The 27,727-nt window shown below is 37.2% G+C and overlaps 1 protein-coding gene across 1 annotated transcript in view; it reads left to right on the forward strand.

Moving 5' to 3' along the window:
- The window catches only part of LOC149223224 (conserved oligomeric Golgi complex subunit 2-like), a 160,645-nt gene extending 137,646 nt beyond the window's left edge, over positions 1-22,999 (forward strand). The window contains exons 7-9 of the mRNA XM_089387837.1: positions 21,756-21,870; positions 22,195-22,230; positions 22,452-22,999. Of these exons, the coding sequence (XP_089243963.1) occupies positions 21,756-21,869 (114 nt within the window). The 3' untranslated portion in view covers position 21,870; positions 22,195-22,230; positions 22,452-22,999. The remainder of the gene's footprint in view (positions 1-21,755; positions 21,871-22,194; positions 22,231-22,451) is intronic.
- The last annotated feature ends 4,728 nt before the right edge of the window (positions 23,000-27,727 follow it).

Here is a 27,727-nt window from a genome sequence, read left to right on the forward strand (position 1 = left end):
ATATGATTTTGAGATCATATTTAAGAAGGGTACTGATGAGAATGTTGTGGTTGATGCGTTATTTAGACAATTTGAAGAGGATGCATCACCCCTGTTAAAATTTGACAGCTTAGGGATGAATTTTTCCTAGAAGAAATCATATCTTTCTGTTCTGTTTGAAGTTTGAACAACCTATAATAAAATTTCATTTCTAACAATTTTAATATGACTTTCCAAAAATAGTAAGTTACATCTCAATTTGGAAGTGACCTTCCAAAAATAGAAAGTCACGTCTAAATGATCAACGATGATCTTGCCATATGGTATCCATTTTAAAATCAAATCAATCATGATTATACAAGTTAATATTTTTATCCTTGCTATTATTATTATTATTATGATACTATTATTTATAAAATAGTCTAAAGTCATTCACCTTTAATGGATTAATAAAAATGAATTCTCTCATGAAATAAGTAAATTAAATTGAGAATCTCTTACTTGGCAAATTGAACCTCTCTCTTGGAATAAAATAGTAACTCCACACTTAAGAGAATGTAACTCTCCCTCACTAATTCAATGTATGGCAAAAGTGTAAGTCCTCTTCATTAAATGCTCTTGTAACTTGCTCATTCAATTCGATTTGTAACTCTCACCAAATATTCTCTCATGTCTAAGTGTAACTCTCTCTCACCTTAATCAAATTGCAACTCCTCAAGACATGTGTACCTCTCTCTCTCTCCTTAATTTGAATTGTAACTCCTCAAGGCATGTGTATCTCTCTCTCTATTCTTGGGATGAGTTACACTTCTCCTCAAGTAACTCCTCCCTCATGGAATTCAATTCTCTTATTATTGGCTCAAGGCATGAATTCATTTTGTAACTCCTCTCCTTTCTCATCTATTTAAGCAAGAGCAAGTGAGAGTTGATGTAGCATGTTCATTGTGAAAAAGGAGAGCTAGTGTTGAGTGTGTGCAAGAGAAGTGTGAGAGCAAGTGAAGAGTAAGAGCAAGGGAAGAGCTGGAGCAAGTGTGAAGGACAAGATTTGATCAAGAGAAGGAGGAGATCTTCAAGCAAAGAGCAAGAGCACTTTAGCTGCAAGTTGATCAGACATTGGTGACTTTATTCATTCTCATTCTCTCTTTCTCTCTCTGTACTCTGCTAAACAATTGAATAAATCTAATAGAAGAATAATCATTTGGGTTTTCCCCTTGTGGGTTTTGTCCTGGTCATTGGACCTAACTTTCAATGTCTCATATTTGTGCTTGGATGTCTTCATATGATCCTTAAGTTTATGTTCTATCTACAATTGTTGATCTGAAAAGTTGTGAAGAAGAAATCTGCATTTGAAGTAATTGTAACAATATAGAACATTCAATTTTCTACAAAGTACATTCAATTTTCTGCATAGTATATTCAACTTTCTGCAAAGTGCATTCAATTTTCTTCCAAGTACATTCAGTTTTCTGCTATGTACATTCAGTTCCATTTAGTTTTCTGCAAAGTACATTCAATTTTCTGCAAATATATTCAGTTTTCTACATAGAACTTTCAAGTTTATGCAAATATTTTTTTAAATTTCTGCATTGATTTTTCATATTTTAACATGTTATCAAAGTTTTGGTGAAGACAAGTCCAAGGAGACCAGAGATCACTTGAAGAGACCCCACTTGTTGTTAAAGCTTTTTCTGATTAAGATGACTTCATCCTATTTCAAGGTAGAGGAGAAGCTGAATGATGCTTCAAACTTTGGTCCACGGAAAGCAAAGTGTTGAAGAATCTAGGGCAAGCATAGTTAAGATGATTCTTCGATACATGCTAACGATTTGTGAAGTGTTAATGCAATCTTTATCTTAGCTTGGTGTTTACTTCATTATTAGCATGTGTAAGTTAACTTCATCAAATTGCTATCAAAAACAAAAAGAGACAAGAACACAAATATTTGGCTTTCTGCCAGGGCCAAAACCTCTCCCTCTTGGAGAGGAAAACCCACGCAAAATTCTTCTTATAGAGATTCCATTGATGAATACCAAGACCATGACCCTTGACACACTCTGCCTCTCCAAGACCAAGATCATCAATCCCTTCCTTTGTTCACTGTTGAGGTCATCCTCATTACTGCTGCTATACTTACTGTTGCTGCAACTCCACTGAGATCATCCTTGCTCCTTTACTAAGATCATCACTGCACTCTTGCTGAGATCATTATCACATTGATTGTGATCATGTCAAGAGTGTATTCTGAGACTTGTAAGCTTTTCTTATTATGCCGAGATAGTAATGCTTATCACTGCTTCTTATTACGTTGAAACTGTAATCCTTTTCACTGTGATTACGTTTCCTTCTCTTCATACCAAGACTACTACAAAGATATCACGTGGATCTTCTTCACCATCAGTATGCTGAGACTGTGGTAGAGTTTAGGAAGTATGCGGAGGTTGTGATACTGCTCCTTCTCATCAATCCGAGACTGTGATAGTCATTGATATCCTTTGATAAGAAATTAGGGCAGTGTCTGATCTTTAACCGAGACTGTAACTAATATCTCATTGCACCGAGGTCGATTGTGATTATGTCGAGACTATGTTTCGGTAGTCTCCATGCTCCTGTAGGATTTGCGATGTCATCACAATTGTGTCGAGAACATGCTACAATTGCAATATAACGTGACTGAGATTGTTGACCTTGGGACAGAGTAACATAGGTGTCTGATCTTTAACCGAGACTGTAACTAATATCTGATTGCATCGAGGTCGATTGTGATTATGTCGAGACTATGTTTCGGTAGTCTCCATGCTCCTGTAGGATTTGCGATGTCATCACAATTGTGTCGAGAACATGCTACAACTGCAATATAACGTGACTGAGATTGTTGACCTTGGGACAGAGTAACATAGGGACAAACCACCGAGATCATAATTGCGTGGAACCTGTTATACTCATAGAGGAATAGCACTGTGACTCGAGGCTCTGAGTTGCCGAGATTGTTCTTGCTCCTGTAGGGTTCTAGAGATCTCACCGAGAGACAATTATCATGCTTTCGATTAGGAGGTACACTACCAAGGAGGTGGGGATTATCATCCTTCCTTGTTGTGATCATAACTGCATCTAACGAGGCCTTCTGAGATCTTATACCCAACCGAGATCTCCTGCCTGCACCTCGCGTCCATCCGCAACTTAAAGAAAATGCGAGTTCTATTTCATTTCATTTCGGATACCCTAGCCATCTATTTATAGTGGTTGGTGATCTACAAATGAGTCGACGTGCATCCATGAATCGACATGTCTATTGCCCAAGCCGACATGACTTGCCTTTATCCATTTAATTCTATTTTCGAACCGACATGGTGATCTCTTCGTTGTTTTGCTTGCAGACTTCGATGTGCTTGCATTTGAAGAATTGTTCTTGGTCTTGGAGGGCTATTCTACTTGTATGCATTTACATAAGCTTCTTAGAGAGCTTTTACATATGACATGACTCTTTGACATAATAATACAATTCTAAAGACATCAAGAAGAAGTCTTTCACCTAGTGACACTTCTTGCTCATGAAACCCATGTAGCAAGGCATACAAAAATAATTTATTTTCTTTATTACATCGTTTACAAAGATCATGTCATTATGAAGACCAAACCTAGTTACATTTTCTTCAACACTCCCTCTTAACTAGGGAGGTATTCATAATGGTACTTGGTCATTCTCAATCTGAAGAATTTGTCATAAGAAGAATCGGATTTGCAATCCATCTGTTATAGCATCATTTCAACCAACATTGTTTTCATTTAGCAAGGCCTTGACTAACAGCTCTATCTCTCACTTAGATCAGAGCACACAATGTTGGCGAGACCAATGACTGATAGACACGCATCATCATTGTCTCTCTTAGGGTCATACCCACTCGGGTGTTCTCCAAGTATGCCCTACAACTCATCTTGGGTTCCCAACCCTCAAGAATATTGGTCTCTTGCCCACTCTTGTCTTGGATGCCCTACCACATCCTTAAAGAGTGTCAGATACCATATGATTACACAATCCTCCATTCTTTCTTCCAAACTGAAGACAAGAATGTCGTGTCTAACTCTCCCTCTTAATCAGGGACAAGTTCCAAGTTTCTTTTTTCTTAGAAACTTGCTCGAGTTCCTTTGTTCATAGGAACTTCCCAGAGCTCCCTCTTACCCAGGGACTCTATCATCAGTGCTTTATAGGGTCTTCTAGTTGACTGACGATCCAAGACTTTGATGTCATCAATTTCTTCACATGTAGGGTTCAACCATCCATCACTTTCCTCTGTCATGTCATTCCTTCTTTCCCAGAAAGTATCCTCCTTGGCTTTACATCTGGGGCTTCCTTCATAAGCTCATCTATCTTCACTTTTCTTCAACAGTGATTGCTCTGGATCACAAGGTACATAGTTGTGACATCCTTCACAACTCTCCTTTCCTTGATCCTGCACACATACCCAGACTTTTCCAAGAGGTCAGACACCAAAACAAATCACATATTACCTTTTGGCGATGGCCTTCTTCCAGTGACATCTTCTTGTAGGTATCAATCATCCTGCATACATGTTGACACATCTCCCAATGATATCTGTTGTCAAGGGTCCTCATTCTTTCAGACTTCCATCAGAGTCTTCACATCATTCCGGGAGGTTTCATGGTCAAGTCTTCCCAATTCTCTGGATGTTGACTGCCTTCATCATGGTTGCATGCTTCAGGATCTCTTCTATCCTCATATCTTTCATTCCCAGGAGCTCTCAGAGTTCTTCAATTGTAGTCAACTACCTTATACTTTATATGAGGACATATTATGTTGATTTTATCTAGTTAGATTTATGTCTTTCCACATCCTTTTAGAGGAGGAGATCCTTTCCCATTTGATCATGCTTGATCCATTTTTATCTGCAACCATATATCATGACATTACAATATCAAATACAAATATAAATGCAAGCATACATACCTCATTTTCCTTCAGGCTTCATTCAACAATTTTCTTGATTGAACAGATCTTCAATCCCTTGATCTGCTTCATCATGTCATCAGTCCTTCATCTCATGATTTCCATAAGTTGGAAATCCTAATGAAACATTTTCTGCCTTCTCAAACTAGAAGATCCTCTGCTGAGATTTCTGTCTTCAAGATCTAGTGCATCCTCATCTAGCAAATGTTCCCTTTGACCTAGATGACTGCTTCTTTACCTTTGCTATTCAATGAGATTCTCAAGAGCTATGTTCTTCTTGATTCTCATACAATCTTTTGTTTCCATGATGCTACAATGCATTTTTCTTACCATGATCATATCTGCAAAGACTTCTGATAGGATCCTTTTGAGAGGGACACCATCTCACTCATAATGGAGATCTACTATTCCCTCTTTCCCTGATCCCTTTCTTCAGCTTCTTCCACCCTTCCAGTGATATGAGCTCTTCTTCCATAGTACTATTCTGTCTTGTCAACTTTCCTTTACTTATCTGCACTTATTTGAGTCCTATCAACTTGTCTTTCTCTATCTGCCATAGAGACCACAAACTGTTGATCGAGATAACCTCCTTGTCCATGGAAATTTGTTACCTTGCTTATCGATGATGATTATTCTTTCGTCACCTTTCCCAAACCCTGTAATTGAGATCTCATGAAGAGTGCCTCTTCTATCACTTCATGTATCTCTTTTCTGTCTCCTTTCTTGCTTCATAGAGATGAGAAAAACTTTTGAGAGTTCCTTCTCATAAATTCAGAGGAGACTTGTTCATTGACTTCTCTTCTTCATAAGGATTCTATCAATCCTTCGTGTTCTCTGCAAGGACTTTTAGATAACCCATCTATCCTAAAGATCTCCTTGCAACCATGAAGTCAATGAACCAAACTTGATTATAGAATGAACAAATACTTACTTGATATGTGAAGATGAGATCTTCACCCTGACTATGATGGCTGTTGATGAGGCAGTTTTGATGCTTCCACCGGATGAGGTCCTTGATAGAAAGATTTCCTTTCTTTTCTTTGAGCTATCTTGATATGCATGTTGTTGACATAGTTATATTTTTGGAACCTTGTATTCTGTAGCATTTCGAGATGACAGATCTTGAATAAGTCATTGACTGGAAATGTGAGAGTAATCAGAACTATTGCCATAGATCAGTGATCTGAACGCTTCATCTTGTTGATCTCCAAAACCTTTGCTGATGATAACTGTTGATGTAGACTGCTTCTTGGACTTCGATCCTTTTCGAGATGAAGTATTCTTGGTGGCTTGTGTAGGTACAAGATCTTGTTGTTGTAACTTATCTTTTTGATTGCATAGACAACAACCCTTGTTATTGAATACTGTTATTTGAAGATTGATCCTTTGATCTAGGTTTTGATTCTGCCATGTAAATCTTTCAGCGGCTTTGATGTCTTGTAGGAACTTGATTCTTGAATGTCTCTTTTTCTGCCCTTTGACTACTGAAACCATCCCTTTGATACCATGTTGCAGAATCTAGGGCAAGCATAGTTAAGATGATTTTTCGATACATGATAACAATTTGTGTTAATGCAATCTTTATCTTAGCTTGTTGTTTACTTTATTATTAGCATGTGTAAGTTAACTGCATCAAACTGCTATAAAAAACAAAAAGAGACAAGAACACAAATATTTGGCTTTCTGCCAGGGCCAAAATCTCTCCCTCTTGGAGAGGAAAACCCACACAAATTTCTTCTTATAGAGATTCCATTGATGAATACCAAGACCATGACCCTTGACACAATCTGCCTCTCCAAGACCAAGATCATCAATTCCATCCTCTGTTCACTGTTGAGGTCATCCTCATTACTGCTGCTATACTTATTGCTGCTGCAACTCCATTGAGATCATCCTTGCTTCTCCTTTTACTAAGATCATCACTGCACTCTTGCTGAGATCATTATCACATTGACTATGATCATATCGAGAGTGTATTTTGAGACTTGTCATCTTTTCTTATTATTCCGAGATAGTAATGCTTATCACTGCTTCTCATTACGTTGAAACTGTGACCCTTTTCACTATCATTATGTTTCCTTCTCTTCATACCAAGACTACTACAGAGATATCACATGGATCTTCTTCACCATCAGTATGCTGAGACTGTGGCAAAGTTTAGGAAGTATGCGGAGGTTGTGACACTGCTCCTCATCAATCCAAGACTGTGATAGTCATTGATATCCTTTGATAGAAATTAGGGCAACGTCTGATCTTTAACTGAGACTGTAACTAATATCTCATTGCACCGAGGTCAATTGTGATTATGTCGAGACTGTGTTACGGTAGTCTCCATGCTCCTGTAGGATTTGCAATGTCATCACAATTGTGCCAAGAACATGTTACAACTGCAATATAACGTGAATGAGATTGTTGGCCTTGAAACAGAGTAACATAGGGACAGAGCACCAAGATCATAAATGCGTGGACCTATTATACTCATAAAGGAATAACAGTGTGACTTGAGGCTTTGAGTTTCCGAGATTGTTCTTGCTCCTGTAGGGTTCCAGAGATCTCATCGAGTGAAAATTATCATGCTTTCTGTTAGGAGATACACCATCGAGGAGGTGGGGATTATCGTCCTTCATTACTGTGATCATAACCACATATAACGAGGTTTTCTGAGATCTTATACCCAACTGAGATCTCCTGCCTGCACCTCGCATCCATCTGCAGCTCAAAGAAAATGCGAGTTCTATTTCATTTCATTTCGGATACCCTAGCCACCTATTTATAGTGGTTGGTGCTCTACAAATGAGCCGACGTGCATCCATGAATCAACATGTCTATTGCCCAAGCCGACATGACTTGCATTTATCCATTTAATTCTATTTTTGAGCCGACATGGTGATCTCTTTGTTGTTTTCCTTACAGACTTCGGTGTGCTTGCATTTGAAGGATTGTTCTTGGTCTTGGAGGGCTGTTCCACATTGTTGAAGACTTGTATGCATTTACATAAGCTTCTTAGAGAGCTTTTACATATAACATGTCTCTTTGACATGATAATAAAATTCTAAAGACATCAAGAAGAAGTCTTTCACCTAGTGACACTTCTTGCTCATGAAACCATGTAGCAAGGCATACAAAAATAATTTATTTTCTTTATTACATCGTTTACAAAGATCAAGTCATTATGAAGACCGAACCTAGTTACATTTTCTTCAACACAAGGTTAGATATCACTCTTGAAGAACACAAAGTTTTGGAGTAGGTTGAAGGCACGGTAGCTGATCCTCTAGAGAATTCAAGTGCTACGTCAATTCCAAACATAAAAAGGGTGAAATCAAAGATAGGAAAATTATCCTTGGTTCTCTTAGTGATCGTCTCATTACTTATGTTTCTGGTTTGAAAGAAAGCTAAAGAAATGTATGATAAACTAATTGGCATGTTTGCAATTAGTAACTTGAACCAAATTATTGCCTTGAAGATCCAACTAAAGGACATCAAGATGAATAGAGGAGAGACGGTTCAAGCATACTTCCTGAAAATGACTAAAATCAAGAATCAACTATCAACAATTGGTGAAGTTGTACCCGTCAAGGAAATGGTGTTGATTGCGCTTGGAGGCCTTTCTCTTGTTTGCGAGACTTTTATCACCACCATCAGCAACATCAACATTATTGCCACATTTGATGAGCTTTTAGGAAAGTGTATTCAAGAGGGGACCAAAATGATCTCCAGAGGGAGAATTTCACATCATGAAGAAGGAGAACCTATTGCGTTTACAACTTATGACAAGGGAAATAAAGGTAAAAAAAAGAAATCTACTTTTAAATCAAATAAAGGGAATCTTGACATGTCAAAAGTTATATGCTTTAACTGTCAAAAGCATGGTCACTTTGCTTGTGACTGTAAAGAAAAAAGAAGAGCACCTAGATTCAAAAACAAATCTGATTATAGAAAAGAGTCTTATGAAAAATCAAAGTAAAGAGCATCCTAAGAAAACAAGAAATCCAAGATCTTGAAATAATGCAGCAGAAACTCAATCAAAATATTTTCTTGTTTCTTCTCTTTCCAGTTCTTCTTCTGCAAATTCATTTGATAGTTGGTTAGTTGATAGTGGTGCTTCCAATCATTTTACTCATTACAAAGAAGCACTCTAATTTAGTTGAGAGGGAGATTAATTTAAATGTTATCCTTGGAGATAATTCTACTCACCAAGTTAAAGGTTACGGTTCAATTTCATTTCAGTTAGATGATGACAAATCTATTTTTATACAAGAAGTTTTGTATGTACTTGGTTTGAAAAAGAATTTTGTATCCATATCTGCTTTAGAAGATAAAGGAATGAAAATTGTTTATTAATGGAAAGGTTCTAACCTGACCTTTGAACTCAAGTATGAGAGAAGCCTTCACTCTTGGATGAAGATGTGAAGGGCTTTACAAAGTCAATGGTAAACCCATTCATGCACTGGTCCATGATACCGATCTTTAGTGTGAGCTATGGCACAAAAGATTTGTTCACCTACACTACAAAGCCTTACCTCATGTAAGGAAGATGGTTTCTGGAATGCCTGAGATCAGAATGGATCATGAAGGAGTTTGCCCAGGATGTGCAAGTGGAAAGCATATAAAGGGACCATTCCCTTCAAGTAGAACAAAAACTAGTCAGGTACTTCAGCTCATACATTCTGATTTATGTGGACCTATGCCTGTTACTTCTCTTGGTGGCTACTTGTATTTCATGATTTTTGTTGATGATTTTTCTCGCAAGACATGGATATTCTTTTTGAAAAAGAAAGGGGAAGCATTTGACATGTTCAGAGATTTCAAGGCTCTAATTGAAAATCAAATTGGAAAGTTGATCAAAGCTTTCAGATCTGATAATGGGGGAGAGTTCACCTCCAATGATTTTAATGATCTTTGCAAAGACATCAGAATAAAGAAAGAAACCACTATGCCATACAATCCACAACAAAATGGTGTGGCTGAGAGGAAGAATAGAACCATTATGGAAGCAGTCAGAGCCATGCTGCATGATCAAAATTACCAAAGTTTTTGTGGGGAGAAGCTACAAATACCGTTGTTTATGTGCAAAGCAAAACTCCTCATCAAGCCTTAAACAAGAAGACTCTTGAAGAAGTATTCATTGGTAAAAGGCCTGAGGTCATTTGAGAATCTTTGGCTGTCCTGTATACTTCCATGTGCCAAAAGAGAAAAGGAACAAGTTGGGAGCTTCAGGTAAGAAATGTGTGTTTGTTGGTTATTGTGATAATTCAAAAGCTTATAGAATTTATGTACCTGATCAAAGAACTATAGAATTTAGCAAAGACGTAACATTTGATGAAGATGCAGCTCTTAGAAAAGCAAGAGACTCTCCTCCTCCTACCATTGCTGAAAGACAAACTATTAATGAAAAAGAAGCTGCATCAGTGTTGCGGGGGAGCGCCCCCCCCCCCTCGCTCCCGCTCCCGATCCGCGCTCCGGGCGGGAGCGACTCGGGAGCGGGTCGGGAGCGCGCTCCCTAAAAAAAATTTCGTTCCCTGCCTTTTCGGGAGCGTTTTGCCTTTTTTGCATTTTTTTTTTTGTAGTAATGTTCGAAATGCAATTTTTTTTGAAAGAAACAAATAGTTTTTGAGTGGGGCAACTTAATGATCAAGTCTAGGCCCTAGTATTGATATGCTATTCATGGTAATGTTAAATTCTTAAAGTAAAAGTGACATTTTCTTTAATTTTCATTTTCATCATTTTACTTAAATTTTTAACATTACCATGAAATGACTCAGGATGTTTGAGAGTGGTTTCGTCCTCATTGGATTTCATATGGAGAAAGTAGAATTTTAGATTTCATTCAAAATCCAGCAGACTTATCAGTTTTTCAGGATTTCAGGATTGGGGGATTGCAATGTTTCCATTGAATTTTGTCATGTATTAGGGTATGGAACTCATATTTAATCAAGAGTACCAATCCCTCTATGTACCTTGATGTTAGTGACATTGGTTGTCGAACTCCTCTATCATGACCCTTCTAAAAATGTACGCATCACTCAAACAAAATCTTGACTTGACATGCTATGCTTTTTCTATCTTATGTTAATGCTTAGAGGGTGATATTAATGACAAAGATCCCTATACAGATACAAAGGTAATGACAAAGATACCTCTGGATATTAATGCTTGGAGGGTGATATTAATGACAAAGATCCTGATTTTGCAACAAGACTAAAAAATTAGACATTTCTCGTGGTGGCAAGAGGCCCAAGCATAAGAAATAGATAATAGATTTACTTCTCTTTTCTAGTTTCTAGTAGCTTTTATAACTATTGACTCTTTCATATTTATTATGATATTTTTTTAAACAATATATGACAATTTAAGTTTGAAGTTGGCAATTATAACTCATTAGTAATGAATTATGAATATGATGCTTCATGAAAGTTGAAAGTTGTTTCATTTTATAACATTTCATTTCATGTTAGATATTATTTGTTGTAATGGTTACACTTAGCTTACAAGTACAACTTTGGTGATCAATGATGATAAATGTTATATATTGAATTTTGAAAGCTTGAAACTTTAAGATTGATGAATCATGAGACTCAATATGTTGTATGTTACTATGTTACTAACTTGCGGACGTGGTTGATGAAGATTATAACTTCTAGATGATTGTTGTTATATGGTTCAATCTATGCTTTTTTATGTTTTTTATATCTAATTCATCATTCTACATGTTTTTGTTGACATATATGTATCAAAAATTAAAAAATATATAAAATATATATATTTTTAAAAAATAGCTTCGGGATTTGCTCCCAAACCGGGAGCTTCTGAAAATGGTCGCTCCCGCTCCCGCTTCCGCTCCCGCTCCCCGCTTCCGCTCCCGCTCCCAAGTAACATTGAGCTGCATCTAAGTCTGAACTGGAACTTGAGAATGAGCTTGCTAATAATCTGATGGATTCCATGGATCCTCTAGATCCTCCACCACATGATCCTCCTACTAGAAAGAGACCACTATGGTTGTGAGATACCTTGCAAGATGCTAAACAACATGCTTCCCCAAGAGGAATGTTCAGAGAAAGTAAGAAGCCGAGTCGGTTTCAAGGGTACATTGCTGCCATGAGCAACATCATTCAGGCAGAACCATGCACCTTTGAAGAAGCTGCAAAAGAACAAGTCTGAAAAGATGCCATGACTAAAGAATACGAGTGCATCATCCAAAATGATGTTTGTGAAGTGGTTCCTAGGCCTCAGGGTAAATCTGTTATCACTTCCAAATGGTTGTTTAAGATTAAACATGGTGCAGATGGTAGTATTGAAAAATATAAGGCTAGATTTGTAGCTAGAGGTTTCTCTCAGAAAGAGGGAATAGATTATGATGAGATTTTTGCACCTATAGCTCGATATACTACTATTCGATCTGTTGTTGCCTTAGCTACTAGCTAGGGATGGACTCTTCACCAAATGGATGTGAAAACTGCTTTCTTGCATGGCTTCCTCAAGGAAGAGGTATTTGTGGAACAACCACAAGGCTTTGAAGAGCATGACATGGAAACTCATGTATGCAGACTGAAGAAAGCCTTATATGGGCTGAAGCAAGCTCCAAGAGCTTGGTATGCTCACATTGATAGCTACCTGATAAAGCTTGGTTTCACAAGAAGCAGTGTAAACCCAAACCTCTACTTCAAGACAGTCCAAGGTATACCTTTGATTTTGGTATTGTATGTTGATGATTTATTCTTGATAGGAGGAGAACCTCTTATCCTCCAGTGTAAGAGGGAGTTAACTTCTGAATTTGAAATGAAACACCTTGGTTTGATGCATTACTCTCTGGGTCTAGAGGTCTAGCAAAGCGCTGGTGAAATTTATGTTTCTCAAGGAAAATATGTTGTTAAGCTTCTTGAAAGATTTTCTATGGTAGAATGCAAGTCCATGCATACTCCTATGGAAATGAACTTCAAGAAATTATGTGGCAAAGTTGCAGGACCTAGTCTAGCAAATCCCACAGAGTATAGGCAACTCATTGGTGCATTGATATTTTTGGTAAACACTAGGGCTGATATATGCTTTGATGTAAACACTTTAAGTGAACATATGATTGATCCCTTTCATGCCCATTGGATTGCTGCAAAACATGTACTCAGATACTTGCATGGAACTATAAATCTAGGATTGAAATATACTGCTAAAAATGTAAGACTTATAGATATACTGATGCTGATTGCGCAGGTAACTCTGTTGATAGAAAGAGCACTTCTGGGTGTTGCTTTAGCTTGGGATTTGCCATGATTTCTTGGATGAGTAGAAAGCAGAAGTCTGTTGCACTAAGTACGGTTGAAGCTGAGTACATTGTTGCTTGCATGGCTAGCTGTGAGGCATTTTGACTGAGAAATTTTTTTGGGGAGGTATTTGAGCATGTTCTAGACACAACAATTATATATTGTGACAATAAGAGCGATATTCGTCTTGCAGAAAATCTTGTGTTTCATGACAAATCCAAGCATATTGAGATCAAGTATCACTATATCCGAGATATGGTGCAGAGAGGAGCAGTGAGGCTCCATCACATCTCCACTAATGATTAGATAGCTAACATTCTTACCAAGTCTTTATCGAAAGGAAAGTTCTTGGTTTTTAGAGAGCAGCTTTGACTTATGGACATGACCCTTCCAGGAAGCAGTCACAGCTGATTGAAAACACCGAGCTGCCTTTCCGCCCTGTCAGAGCTCACAGGATTAGGGAATGATGTCGGGAAGCTTCTGAGGATGAGGGACCTCCTGTGTAGTGTGTGCCACAAGAGTAGGCCTCAGTATGCATCTGACCCACAGTATGGGACGTGGGAAGAGCCACTTATTTGGCCAATAGGTGTAGTGAGACTTGTCTAGGATGCAGGTGTTCCACCACTTGACACTTGGTTGTGTTTGATTCTTGTCTGTGTGACTTGTTTGAGTCTTGTCTATGTGATGTCTGTCTTCTATCACCTTTTTTTTTGAGATGAAAATTGGTTGAGTGTAATCCTTGTCTATGTGACATGTGATGTTTCTTTCCTTTCCAAATTTGTGTCAAGTGGATGATTCTTCTTTAGATTGCAACTTCATTGTTACAGATGTTACAAAGCAGAGTTGCACTGAGATGAATGAAAAAGATTAGAGGAAGCAAAGATCTTTGATGCAGAAAGAAATTCCTCCCTAGTTGAGTGGGAGTGTTAAAATTTGACAACTTAGGGATGAATTTCTCCTAGAAGAAATGATACCTTTTTGTTTTGTTTGAACCACCTATAATAAAATTTCATTTCTAACAATTCTAATATGACTTTCCAAAATAGTAAGTCACATCTCAATTTGGAAGTGACTTTCTAAAAATAAAAAGTCATGTCTAAATGATCAAGGATGATCTCGACATATGGAATCCATTTTAAAATCAAATCAATCATGATTATAAAAGTCAAGAATAATATTTTTATCTTTATTAGTATTACTATTATTATGATACTATTATTTATTAAATAGTCTAAAGTCATTCACCTTTAATAGATTGATAAAAACGAATTCTCTCATGAAATAAATAAATTAAATTGATAATCTCTTACTTGGAAAATTGAACCTCTCTTTTGGAATAAAATAGTAACTCCACACTTGAGAGAATGTAACTCTCTTTCACTAATTCAATGTATGGCAAAAGTGTAACTCCTCCTCATTAAATGCTCTTGTAACTCCCTCATTCAATTCGATTTGTACCTCACCAAATATTCTCTCATGTCTAAGTGTATCTCTCTCTCTCCTTAATTTGAATTGTAACTCCTTAAGATGTGTACGTCTCTCTCTATTTTTGGGATGAGTTACACTTCTCCTCAAATAACTCCTCTATCATGGAATTCGATTCTCCTATTATTGGCTCAAGGCATGAATTCACCTTTAATAGATTGATAAAAACGAATTCTCTCATGAAATAAGTAAATTAAATTGATAATCTCTTACTTGGAAAATTGAACCTCTCTTTTGGAATAAAATAGTAACTCCACACTTGAGAGAATGTAACTCTCTTTCACTAATTCAATGTATGGCAAAAGTGTAACTCTTGCTCATTAAATGCTCTTGTAACTCCCTCATTCAATTCGATTTGTACCTCACCAAATATTCTCTCATGTCTAAGTGTATCTCTCTCTCTCCTTAATTTGAATTGTAACTCCTCAAGATGTGTACGTCTCTCTCTATTTTTGGGATGAGTTACACTTCTCCTCAAGTAACTCCTCTCTCATGGAATTCGATTATCCTATTATTGGCTCAAGGCATGAATTCATTTTGTAACTCCTCTCCTTTCTCATCTATTTAAGCAAGAGCAAGTGAGAGTTGATGTAACATATTTATTGTGAAGAAGGAGGGCTAGTGTTGAGTTTGTGCAAGAGAAGTGTGAGAACAAGTGAAGATTAAGAGCAAGGGAAGAGCTAGAGCAAGTGTGAAGGACAAGATATGATCAAGAAAATGAGGAGATCTTCAAGCAAAGAGAAAGAGCACTTCAGCTGCAAGTTGATCAGACATTGGTGACTTTATTCATTCTCCTTCTCTCTCTCTCTCTGTACTCTACTGAACAATTGAAGAAATCTAATAGAAGAAGAATCATTTGGGTTTTCTCCTTGTGAGTTTTGCCCTAGTCATTGGACGTAACTCTCAGTGTCTCATATTTGTGCTTGGTTGTCTTCATATGATCCTTAAGTTTATGTTTTATCTACAATTGCTAATTTGAAAAGTTGTGAAGAAGAAATCTGCATTCTAAGTAATTGTAACAACATAGAACATTCAATTTTCTGCAAAGTACATTCAATTTTCTGCAAAGTATATTCAACTTTATGCAAAATACATTTAGTTTTTTGCAAAGTACATTCAACTTTCTGCTAAGTACATTCAGTTCCATTCTGTTTTCTGCAAAGTACATTCAATTTTCTGCAAGTACATTTAGTTTTTTGCATAGAACTTTCAAGTTTCTGCAAAGTTTTTTTTAAATTTCTACATAGAACTTTCAGATTTTAACAACTCATTGCCTTATCATTACTAAGTCCAGGATGGCTTGAGGAAACCCTGTAGGGAATGGATAATAAAAAGTACTTTAAAGCAACTCATCCAACAACATGAAATAGATGCCAAACCTCCTAAAAAATATAAATGGAAACAAGATACATTGCGGTATAAAGGGCACACTGTTTTGGAAAAAGATTCAACCTCTAAAACAAGTTTTAGAGGTGCTAGACTCATCACCAACAATATGTCACTCTGGCTTTCATAAAACTTATGAAATAACTAAGTGTTCATTCTTCTGGGAAGGCATGAATAAAAATATCCAAGCTTTTGTAACACCCTGTGATGCTTGCCAAAGAAATAGGGGGGATATAATAAACTTACTAGGGCCATTTCAACCTCTATGAATCCCAACATAGATTTGGATTAGACATTTCAATGGATTTTAATATAGACTTCCAAAAGCAAGAAACAACATAGTGATTATGGTGGTGGTCTATGCCACATGATTTGGGTTTGAGTTTAGGTTCGCCAACTATGAAGTTTGATTCGAATTTGAATTTCTCTATGAGATTCACATAAGGCTTATCATTAGGTTGGATTATATATATATATCTATATATATATATATATCTATATATATATATATATATATATATATATATATATATATATATATATATATATATATATATATATATATATATATATATATATATAAACCTTTGTTATATTAATTTATAACTATATAAAAAATAGATTTTATTAATACTTAATTTAAACTTATTTATTGATATTCTAAAATATATAATATAAAGTATACTAATAATCTAAGTCACCTGACACGGGGATTCGGGACACGTAGGATTCGGGATTCGTGGTGTCGGATTCGGGACACGCTGACCCCCCGGAACAGGACACGTTAGGACACATTATATATTATTTTATTAAAAAAAAATATATATAATATATATTTAAATATATATATATATATATATATATATATATATATATTAAAAATTAGATATCATCATATTTCTTACACAAATTTTAATTAATGATACAAATTTATTGATTTCAAACATAGATCTTCATCTATAGCTATTAGCATGCATAGTACATACAAAATTCAAATAAATGTCAGTGGTACTGGTCACATAAATGATAAATCTATTAAAAATTTAAATCATGATTCATAATTCATAACTGAAAGACAACTTACAACTACAAGATAGTAAGATAAACAACCTGACAACTGTAGTTTTCTCATTAAGTCATCAAATCAAAATGTGTTACATAGGTAGTGTTGGTGCAATGCCAATGGCAAATAGAAATAGAAAATATAAAACAACTACAGGTATACAAGCCTCAAGGCATCAATCGGCATCAGAATCAGCATCACTGTCCCCATCATCATGGTCCCCACTGCTCTCCTCTACATCCTCCTCCTCCCCTATATCCATAGTCGCCTTTGCATCTGCTGGTATGGAGGCTAAGTCATCAAATCTAACAGGCTCTAGCACTGGATCATTGAGATCCATGTTGGCCAATGCCAACTCAACAATGGTGTCCAGACCCATATCATCAGGAACAGTGTTACTTGGGAGCGGGAGCGACATATTCAGAAGCTCTTGGTTTGGTGCTCTTGATTAAATACGAGTTCCATACCCTAATACATGACAAAATTCAATGGAAACATTGCAATCCCCCAATCCTAAAATCCTGAAAAACTGATAAGTCTGCTGGATTTTGAATGAAATCTAAAATTCTACTTTCTCCATATGAAATCCAATGAGGCCGGAACCACTCTCAAACATCCTGAGTCATTTCATGGTAATGTTAAAAATTTAAGTAAAAGGATGAAAATGAAGATTAAGGAGAATGTCACTTTTACTTTAAGAATTTAACATTACCATGAATAGCATATCAATACTAGGGCCTAGACTTGATTATGAAGCTACCAAAATGCTCTAGTCCTTGCTGCAACAGCACAAATCACTTACCAAATGAAAATATTAATGAGCAAACACGCCCTTTTCATACCTGCGCTGAGCTTAGCGAGTCCTGGAAACCGGACACGTGTCCTAAAATCGCGACACGCCCCTGAAAATCGCGACACGCCCTCGGACACGACATGTCCGAAACGGACACGACGTGTCCTGTGATTTGGACACGAATCCGGACCGAATCGTGTCGGATTCGCCGGATTCAGGATTCGCAGGGGGTTTAGGACGAATCCGGTTTCCTAGCTAATAATAAATAGCTTATGATATCAAAAAACAAAAAAATTTATAAATGACAGCTTGGTCTCCGGTAATTGTGGGCCATAGTTTGTGAGTGACGACCCGTGCATCGTGATTGTATGACCATGACTAGTGGAACAACTTGAATTGTGATAGTGTGAGTATGGCCAACAATAAGTTGCAATCTTCACGCGTCACCCATCGCCACATGTACACTGTATGGAGACACCAATCACTTGATGCATCAAGTCAAACAATTCCACATTATGGGATGAGGCCAGAGCCCAAAAGGTTTCAACTAGTCCAGTCGGTGGTAGGAGGGCATGTAGAAGTTAACCATTAAATTTGGAATGGAACTCATAATAATATGTAGAAGACTCCGGTTCAATCTCACAACAACACATGGAAGTAGTCGATGGCATCTAACCTCATGAACCTTTTGCTAAACCAAAATGAACTTTCAAATTTCTTTGGTGTTTGTTGCATTTCGAACTTCAACCTTAAAGGTTGGAAATCCTTGTGACTTAGGTGGTGGTAAATCGTCTCTCAAAAGTTGCTCATTTTTGTTTTCTAGCTTATCCTTTCACTTCTTTCTTGGTTGCATGGCCCTTCTTGGATCAGATCTTTATTCTACATGGTATGCTCACTTCCATTGTTTCGGATTGAGACCCCACATTCTCTAGCAGATTTTGGAAAGAACTATATAAACTTCAAGCTACACAAATAAATATGAGCACTGCATATCATCCTCAAGTGGATGGTCAAACATAAGTGGTCAACGAGTTCTTGGAAACCTATTTGAGATGCTTTGCTTTTGAAAAGCCGCACTAGTGAGCACAATGGCTTCCCCTTGTTGAATGGTGGTTCAATACAACTATGAAAATGATACCATATGAAGTAGTCTAGGACCAAACCCCTTATCCATGGCATCCTATGTACTAGGCACATCCAAGGTTCGTGTAGTAGATAGAATGTTTCATACTGGAGAAATTATTATCTATATCCTCAAGGACATGTTGGTTATGATGCAAACTTGAATGAAACAACAAGTTGATCAGCATAGATCTGAATGTTCTTCTGTTGAAGGGGATCAAGTGTTCATTCACTTGCGCCTTTATAAACAAACATCAACCAAAGATAATGTTCCCCAGAAGGTAGTTCCTAAGTTCTGTGGGCCTTATCAAATCATACAGTGTATTGGTTAGGTTGCCTACAAATTGGCTCTTCCGTCCCAGTCCAACATTCATCCAGTCTTTCAGGTGTCTTTTCCAGAAGAAGTTGTGGAATCAAATTGCGAAGTGCAGACCAACCTACTAGAACTTAATGAAAAGGGTTCCATTTGGCTCCAATGAGAAGTAGTATTGGGTACCAAAGAGCACTTGTTGCGCCGACGCATTATCAAGGAAGTATTGATCTAGTGGAAAGATATGCAACTGAAAGATACCACATGGGAACCTGCAATGATTCTCCAACAATTTCCACACCTTGAACTTTGAGTACAACACTACTTTTGAAGGGGGAGGGCATGTTAATGTCCTACCTTAACCCCTTAGATACATTATTAATGTATATGGTCCATCAAATAGTTAGTAGCCAGTCATTGTAAAATGGGTCCTCTTTGTTAATAAAGCCCAAATTATTTAGTAGACCCTCATTATAAGTGGGCCCATAGGTAGTTAATATTCTATATAGATAGATATATATTGAGTAGAAGGTTAGAGCATTGCTCTTGGAGGTTGCCCCCTTGCAGAGACAAGTGAACATAGCTCTTTATTTTCTATTATCAAATAGATTTTTCTTGGAGTTCATCTCTCTTGTTTCTTGTCTTCTTAGATTTTGCACGATACTTCATATGAATTACACTACATTGAGCAAATACCACTTTATAGTCACAGAGACTTAGCATTAAGAAACAAAATAAAAGAACTCTGAAATGTCAGAATCCCAACAAGCAAGTCTCACAAATATTCAAAAACAAATCTGAAATCAAGGTGAGCTTCAATAACGAAAGATGAAATCAGCTGAGGTAATTCTCCTTGGGAATGCTCCGAGGACAAAGCATCTTGAAGGGGGAGGCAATGATACGTTTATAAAATAACATTATTAATAATATATGAACCTAATATATTAAATTTAAATGTATTTTCTAATAGGTGCATCATGTAAAGACATAACTTTACATGAAAGGTTACCATGATGCCTATATATGCCAAGGTCATTTGTCATTGTATTTATCATTCATATATATATATATATATATATATATATATAAATCAAGGATCTTTAAACACATTCTGGTGTACACAACATTATATATAAAATTGCTTATACTAGTGATTTATGGAATCATGCCGAAGATGCTTTGAATTACTTTATGTTATTTGCTGGAGGAAGAAAAGTGATTATTTTTATTGAGAACTTTTGATTCTATGCTTCATTATGTGTGTAATTACAGAAGCAAAGGAAATTAAGGGACACGATTTATTATTATTGTTTTCCCTGATGAGAAATTTAAATTTGTTAAAGTGAAATCATTGAATAGTGTAAGCCAGCTCATGCTAGCAAAAATCAAGCCTTGGAAGACTCAAAATGGATAAGAACTGGACTCTGGAGATAGCCAAATGTGTGGGACGGAGTCTAAATGTAAAATGATAGCATGAAAACACACTTAAATTTGATCATTTGTTTAGTTTGGTATTTTCCCACAATTTTACCACATTGCTTCAAATGAGTCGTGCATGACGAGACAAGACACCTTTAAAATGGAAAAAAAACCTTGCATCTAACGAGAAGATTGCGTAAATTTTAGTGTGTGCGGGGGGGGGGTGGGTTGGGGCAGGGGGGATATTTAATAAAAGAATTAGATATTGTAGAAGGAGAATGGCATGATTATTAACATCAAAACCTTTCCAAATTTGTAAATTGTGTATTTTAGTATTGTATCGGTTACATATGTAGGTGAAGACTGGGCCCTATGTGTGTTTACAATAATTGCTCATGTCAATGGAAGCAGAGTTATCCTTGACTACAATAGAGAGTGAAGATCAATCTTGTTTTGCTTCTATGCTGTTGGAAGTTATAGGTTTTTTAGTTGTATCTATCAACCGAGTGCTTTTATTTAATGGTTGGATCTCCATCCATGGTTTTTCTCCCTAGAACTGTCATTTTTAAGAATACAGATGTATTTGGATAATTTTTGCAAATTGAGTAATCATGTTTGCGTTGATTGTATTTGTTTTCGCATGTGTTCATGATATAGAGCAAAAAATAATTTGTTTTCTTTCATCCTGTTTGAGACAGTTTTCTTCATTGCCTTATCAAGTGGCGTTTCTTTGATAGTTGTGAACTCTGAAGATACTTTATTCGATTGTGATTTAAGTTTTGCCACTGTTGAGTTAATGATTTATTTGAATTGTGATTTCCATTTGATCATATTTATTTGGATAATTCATTTCACAGAAATCCGGAATTGATATGAAGAGGTTCAGAATATGCATCATAATCATTTTCCCCTTTTGTTTAAACATACATCCTTTCATGTTTTTCTTCATTATATTCATTATGTTGCTGTGATCTCAGGAATACGGACGCCGACTCGCAGCCCTTGGAATTGTTGCAGCTGAAATCCCTGACTATGCATCACTATGGCAGTGTGTTGCTCCTCCAGACAGGCAATCATCAATACAATTTTGATGTATGGTTAACAATCTTCCATTCCCTTTTGGAATGTCATTCACATATTGATGGAAGAATCAGCAGCAAGTGCATGAGCTTTTTGATTAATAGAACCCGCTCAATAGTGTTTTTCTTTTTGGAAGAATAATTGTGGAAAGGATCCCTTCTCTGATTTTTTAAAGTCTCCTTTATTTCAGAATGCAGGTCTTATTATATTTGTGGGTGAAGGGCCATATTCATTCTTCCTAGAGTTAGAAATGTTTAACAGGGTTGATTGCGCTTATGTTGAATTCAGACCAACTATTTTCAGCCTTGCTGATTGCTTTTTGTGATCAATGTGCAGTATCCATTTAGTCCACTTATGAATGAAGATTACTTGGTGAGTTCAGAGCAATATTAAGATTTTCCACACTTCAGTCCATTAAATATGGTTCCATATAAGTTGTTGATGGTATCTGAAAATTAAGAGGATTTCTTTGATGGAAGCTATGTACCATACAGTAAGTAACCAATAATCATTTTCCACAACTTGGGTGCTTTTCTGCTTGACAAACCTGGTTATCGTTTTCTTACTTAATATCTGTTGAAACTCTTGATTAGGGTTTGGGTTGGCTGGAGCTCAATAAGACATCAATTCAGAAATTCTTGATCAGACATGCAACTGCATAGTTATTAATTTGCACAGTAGTTTGGACTTCAGAAATCTAGCTTTTTCATGCTTTTTTAATTGCCACTGCAGCTAGGTTCAAATAATAATTATGTATATGATATTCATGCATATCATCAGGAAAGTTTGACAATTTTGGTCTCTGTTCTAATGTCACATTCCTGCTGTTAAAAGTGTTGTAATATTGAATGATTGCATACATAAATTCCAAGACAATCACCTTGAAAGGATGCAAGCCTAGGAAAGTTGGGAACAATAGATTTGTGACATTGATAGTGTGGGAAGAAATTATCGAGCCTTACACAATTTGCGAGGATCCCTCTTCCAACAACATAGGGGCTGTGCCTACTGTTGGATTTGCATCCAGCCATGCTGGTAATCTCTTACAAATAAAAGTAATATCGATGTTATATAGCCAAATTACCTTACATGTTTGATGACAGTAGGAATGGGTTATGTAAATAATTTTTTCCCTTTTCAATCTTCTAGAATATTATGGCATGGTTGAGAAGATAATGGATATTAGTTATCGGTGAAAGTATGTTTCTGTTCTTCAACCCTCTTAAATAAACTAATATACGTCTTTGATACGTCTTTGATGATAACTTTCCCTGCAGAACCCTGTTATTTCCCTGCAGAACTTGTATACGTCTTTAATGATAAATTTCTTCTAGAAGTCAGTATATGGATATTTTCACCATATTTGTTGAGAAGATTATGGATTAATTATTGGTAAAACTTTATTTATGTTCTTTAACCCTCTTCACTTTCCAGCAGAACTTTTATATAGGTATTTGATGTTAATGTCGCCTGAATAAGGAGCAAAATGACTATTCAGTCTTAATATGGATAAAAACATTGAATGACTTTTCTTCTAATAATGACTTTAGATAGATCCTCATTGGCAGATATAGAACTTGGATCCATTTGTGATGGTAATATCCTCTACATTGTAGAATACCATTGCTGTAATTTTTTCTAGCAGCAAAAGGACTCCAGTCTGAATATGGATAAAACCATTGATAGTCGTTTTTTGTAACGGACTCTTGACTCATAGGGATCCTCTCTCATAAAATAAGATAATTTTATTAATGTGCAATAAATGACCACAAAAGCAGGTCAATGGGACTGAAAGTTACTTCCAGTTTGAATACAGTATGGGAGTCTTGTTACTACTCAAACTAGCAGGGGTCCTAAAAGGGGATCTTTGAAGAGCTACTACTAGGTTAAGGGCAACAATGGAGGCTTAGCCCACTATCACCTCAGCTAAGACTCCCTACTCTTTACAGACTTTCATCAATAGGAGGAGACCCGGTATATAGAAAGTCACTTGTAAAAGATGAATCAACAAACAGATGTGAAGTGACCTTAATGATCATTTTCCTAGGAGGTTAAGGATGGAGCTTACTTTCTCTTTAAGCTAGGTACAAAGATTTCTAGGATAAGAAGGTGAGGATTTGAGGGTTAGGTTAGAGGAATATGCCTTGTAAAGGAGTTTCCCAATCCTAAAATCCTTATTGAACTTGACTTCCCGAATGGTTCTTGAAGAATTGACTTTTCAAAGGCATGGGACCACATGAGACCAGGTGGACCCAGCTTAGGTTAAGGAGATGGAATCTAGAAACCAATGATGTTCTTAACCTATACAAGGAAGGGGAAAGGAACAAAGCAAGGATTTCCAATCAAAGGTGTCAAATTGATCATATAAGGTGCTAGCCTAGGGAATACCAAGGCAAAGTTTGATCTTAGAGCTAGGGCTTGGGTTATCTCACAATTCCACCTCTCAAAATGGCTTCAAATTTGGAGGAGCCCTTGATGACACATCAATGCAGTAGAGGCTAGGAGATCAAACTTTCTCTATGGCTATTTTGTTGGCAAAGTGATGCCCTAGGTGACCCAACTTGACTAGACCTAGAAGAGAAAGGGAAGAGGTGGAGAAAAATGTTATTTGAGTGATCACCTATTGGTAGACCAGTGCCTAATCCCTTGGGGAGAATGGAGTCTACGAGAATGATGAGAAAGGACTTCGTATTTCAGTCAAGGAGGCCTTAAGGACTACTTCGCTTGGCCTTTAGGGCAAGGAGAAGTGACCTCAAATCTTTTATACTTTGCTTTGCAAAAAGAGATAGCTTATCAAGATAAATTCACTGGTAGAATTATCCCTATGAGATTTCATTCAACAAATATGGTCCATACATTGGGAGAGGCTATATAGAAACAATAATTCCACAATTTCGCAGTTATCCAATGCAACAATTAGCCCTACTATAGCGAAAATCCCATTCAATGCATATGACAAAAGCAAAAGAAAAATAACATTAAATGTGTGTACTTACATGTAATAGAGTATATCCAACCATCAACAATTTGACAATAAAGAAGATCCAAGATAAGATACAACAATCCAAACATCAAAATTCATCCATGCTCCAATTCATCCTCCAAGAAAAAGTGCGAAATTCTCAAGAGAGAAGAATGATCCAATCCAAAGTGATGATATAAATGAATTCATGTCTCTCCTATTTATACATTCATTAGGAGTTCGAATTACCTAATTTGAGCCTACATTAGCCCATCAACTAAAATAATGTGCAAATAACTATCTATTGGTGACAATACCACCAAACTAGCTCATAAATAAAATAATAAGCCTCCCAAGAGGTTGAATGATCAATAATGCATGTCGTTGGGCTCTCCAAGAGGCCTGATGAAGTCCATAAGTGCCAAAATGATGAGTTGAACTTCCAAAAGTAATGAACAAGGGGTTAGCCCCTTGTTTTTCACATAATAGACCTGTGGTGCTCCCAATGGCTGTGAGGGCAGACAAGTGACCTCATGGGTCTCCAAGTAAGTCGAAGATGCCTGTAGACCATCTGTAAGGCCTCAAATGATGGTGTAAGTGATGCCACATCAACATACAAGTTCTTGGCTAGCTAACAAGTGCATGGTACATCTGTGGGGTTGGCTGGGCAAAGGTGAACCAAGTGTTTCTTCCTCATCCAATAGGTGAATCTCGAGCAATCTATGAACATCTATGGGGATCCATGGAGTGTTGTCTTCTGCTGTGGAGGCCCATGGCTCTTTACACACACCGTACATGTGCCACTGTAGCCCTCTGGAGGTATAGAACCTCGTATAGGGAGACCAAGCCCAAGATGGAGACCATCTGCAATCCTGCATAAGATCTATAGAACCTCGTATAGGGAGACCAAGCCCAAGATGGAGACCATCTGCAATCCTGCATAAGATCCAATGCGTCCCCTAGCCTAACAGTACAACAAGTCATTAAGGAAATTGAGTAAAAGAGCTTACAAACCATTGACCACAAGTTGGGACTTCATAATAGCATGCCCTTCTATAATAGGTTTTGGCATGTGCTGATGTCTCCAAACTCTAAATAGGGTTAACCAAGTATCCTATTAGGTAGTTTCTACTTCAAAAGGGGATAATATGTCCAAGGTACATCTTTTAAAAGGTGGTGGCATGTGATAAAGAGATAAATGGAGTAGGGAATGAGTAGGGGCAGCCCTAGGCCACATGCTGGGTTACAAGGGTAGCTAGTAAGAGGGAAGCCCACACCTAGGCATATAATGTATAGGACGGAGAAATCTTGGTACATGAGGTGCCACGACCTTGATTTTTCCACCCTTCTTTATATGCCTTTTGCCTTTTATGATTCCTCTTTAATTAACTCCTCGGGCTCAAGGGGTAAGAGCATGATGTGTGAGATATAACAATGGATACCCGCTTTTAAGGTAGGGAGGTTCATTGCCCACGAGGGGTTTGGACAATCATGGCTTCCTATATGATGAAGGAGGCTCGTAGAACCTATAGGAACTAGGGTGATGGGTGTGATGATGGGGGTAGAGCTCATGTATTGGCTTTCGTCTGTGTTAAATGTATTTGTCCCGACCATTTTTTTCATTTTGGTTGAATGTGGCCAATTATTCTTTACTTTTCTTTTTCACTGCATCAACCTCCACGACATCATTCCAAGCCTGACCCAAGGTGCGGGCAAAGGGAAGGGGAGAGCTAGCCCTATGTGGACCCAGGTGGAGGAATGGGCTTACACTGAGTGGAAAGGGGGCAATATATGTGGATGAGGGAGTGGGACCACATAACCAAAATCAGGGTTTCCCATGAAGTACCATCCCTAAAGCCAAATGGTCAGTCAAATAGATCCCAAAGGACTAGAATCCAAGGCTAACCTCCAAAAGGGGTCTAGGGGACAAGAGCACTGACATAGCCCATTCTTTCCACCGAATCCCCCCATTAATCCATGCCCAAAAGTGTCTAAGATAAGCAAACTACAATACTCAATTACCAAATGACAAGGCATACCTTTAGGTTTTGGAGGCCCACCTTCAAACCTACGATTATGGCAGATGGGTGAGGGACCACATGGATGGCTCAAGTGGCAGAGAAGTGGCACAACAAGCTAGTTGGTGGTTGCAGGGCTGTTGGACGTTGGCTGAGGACCATCTTGGAGAAATTTTTTCTCCTAAAGGTATCGCCCACAAAATGGTGGGTAACATTTGGCTCCAACTGGAACGTGATCTCTCGAAGAAGTGGATGAAGCTACTCGAATGGGAGGTCATGAGAACTCCAACAATCTCTTGGTTACCACAAACCTATTACTTGCACATATAATAGATGAAAAACACGGGGCAACATGCTTTCATGATGTCTCATGATCGCACATGCTTAATGTCGTAAAATCAACAGAAAAATAAAATATGAAAATTCAAATGCACCTATTCTACCATGAGAAATATCATATGATGTTAGTTCTAATGAGAAAATGAGCATGCAATGCATCTTATTCTAACATGCATATAATAAGGCTAATACCAAGTGTAATCATAAAGCCAGTGCAACCAACACATCAATATACATATGCCTGCCAGTATGATTAATCGTGTAGCAATTCCAAATCGAATGTGGACATAGTCACATGGCGGATGAAGCGGGTGGGAGGCGGGAAAACATGATCTCCATCCAAGGTAAAGGAAAGCCCTAGGAGAAAGAGAAAATGTCAATCTAGAAGGCCCGAGCTTTCCTTCTAAGCACACAATGGTGGAATGAATGATCACTCTCAAGAACTCCTTGTCATAATTATTGTCTATAATATTATGCTTTGTAGATGCCACACGGTTGTGATGAGAGGGGAACAAAAGGTTAGGGAAATGAGTGCAACAAATGGGTTTCT

The sequence above is a fragment of the Pinus tabuliformis genome, chromosome Q (assembly GCF_031772625.1).
Source record: "Pinus tabuliformis cultivar Carrire ecotype Pingquan chromosome Q, CPIR1, whole genome shotgun sequence".
In the NCBI taxonomy this organism is placed as follows: Eukaryota; Viridiplantae; Streptophyta; class Pinopsida; order Pinales; family Pinaceae; genus Pinus; species Pinus tabuliformis.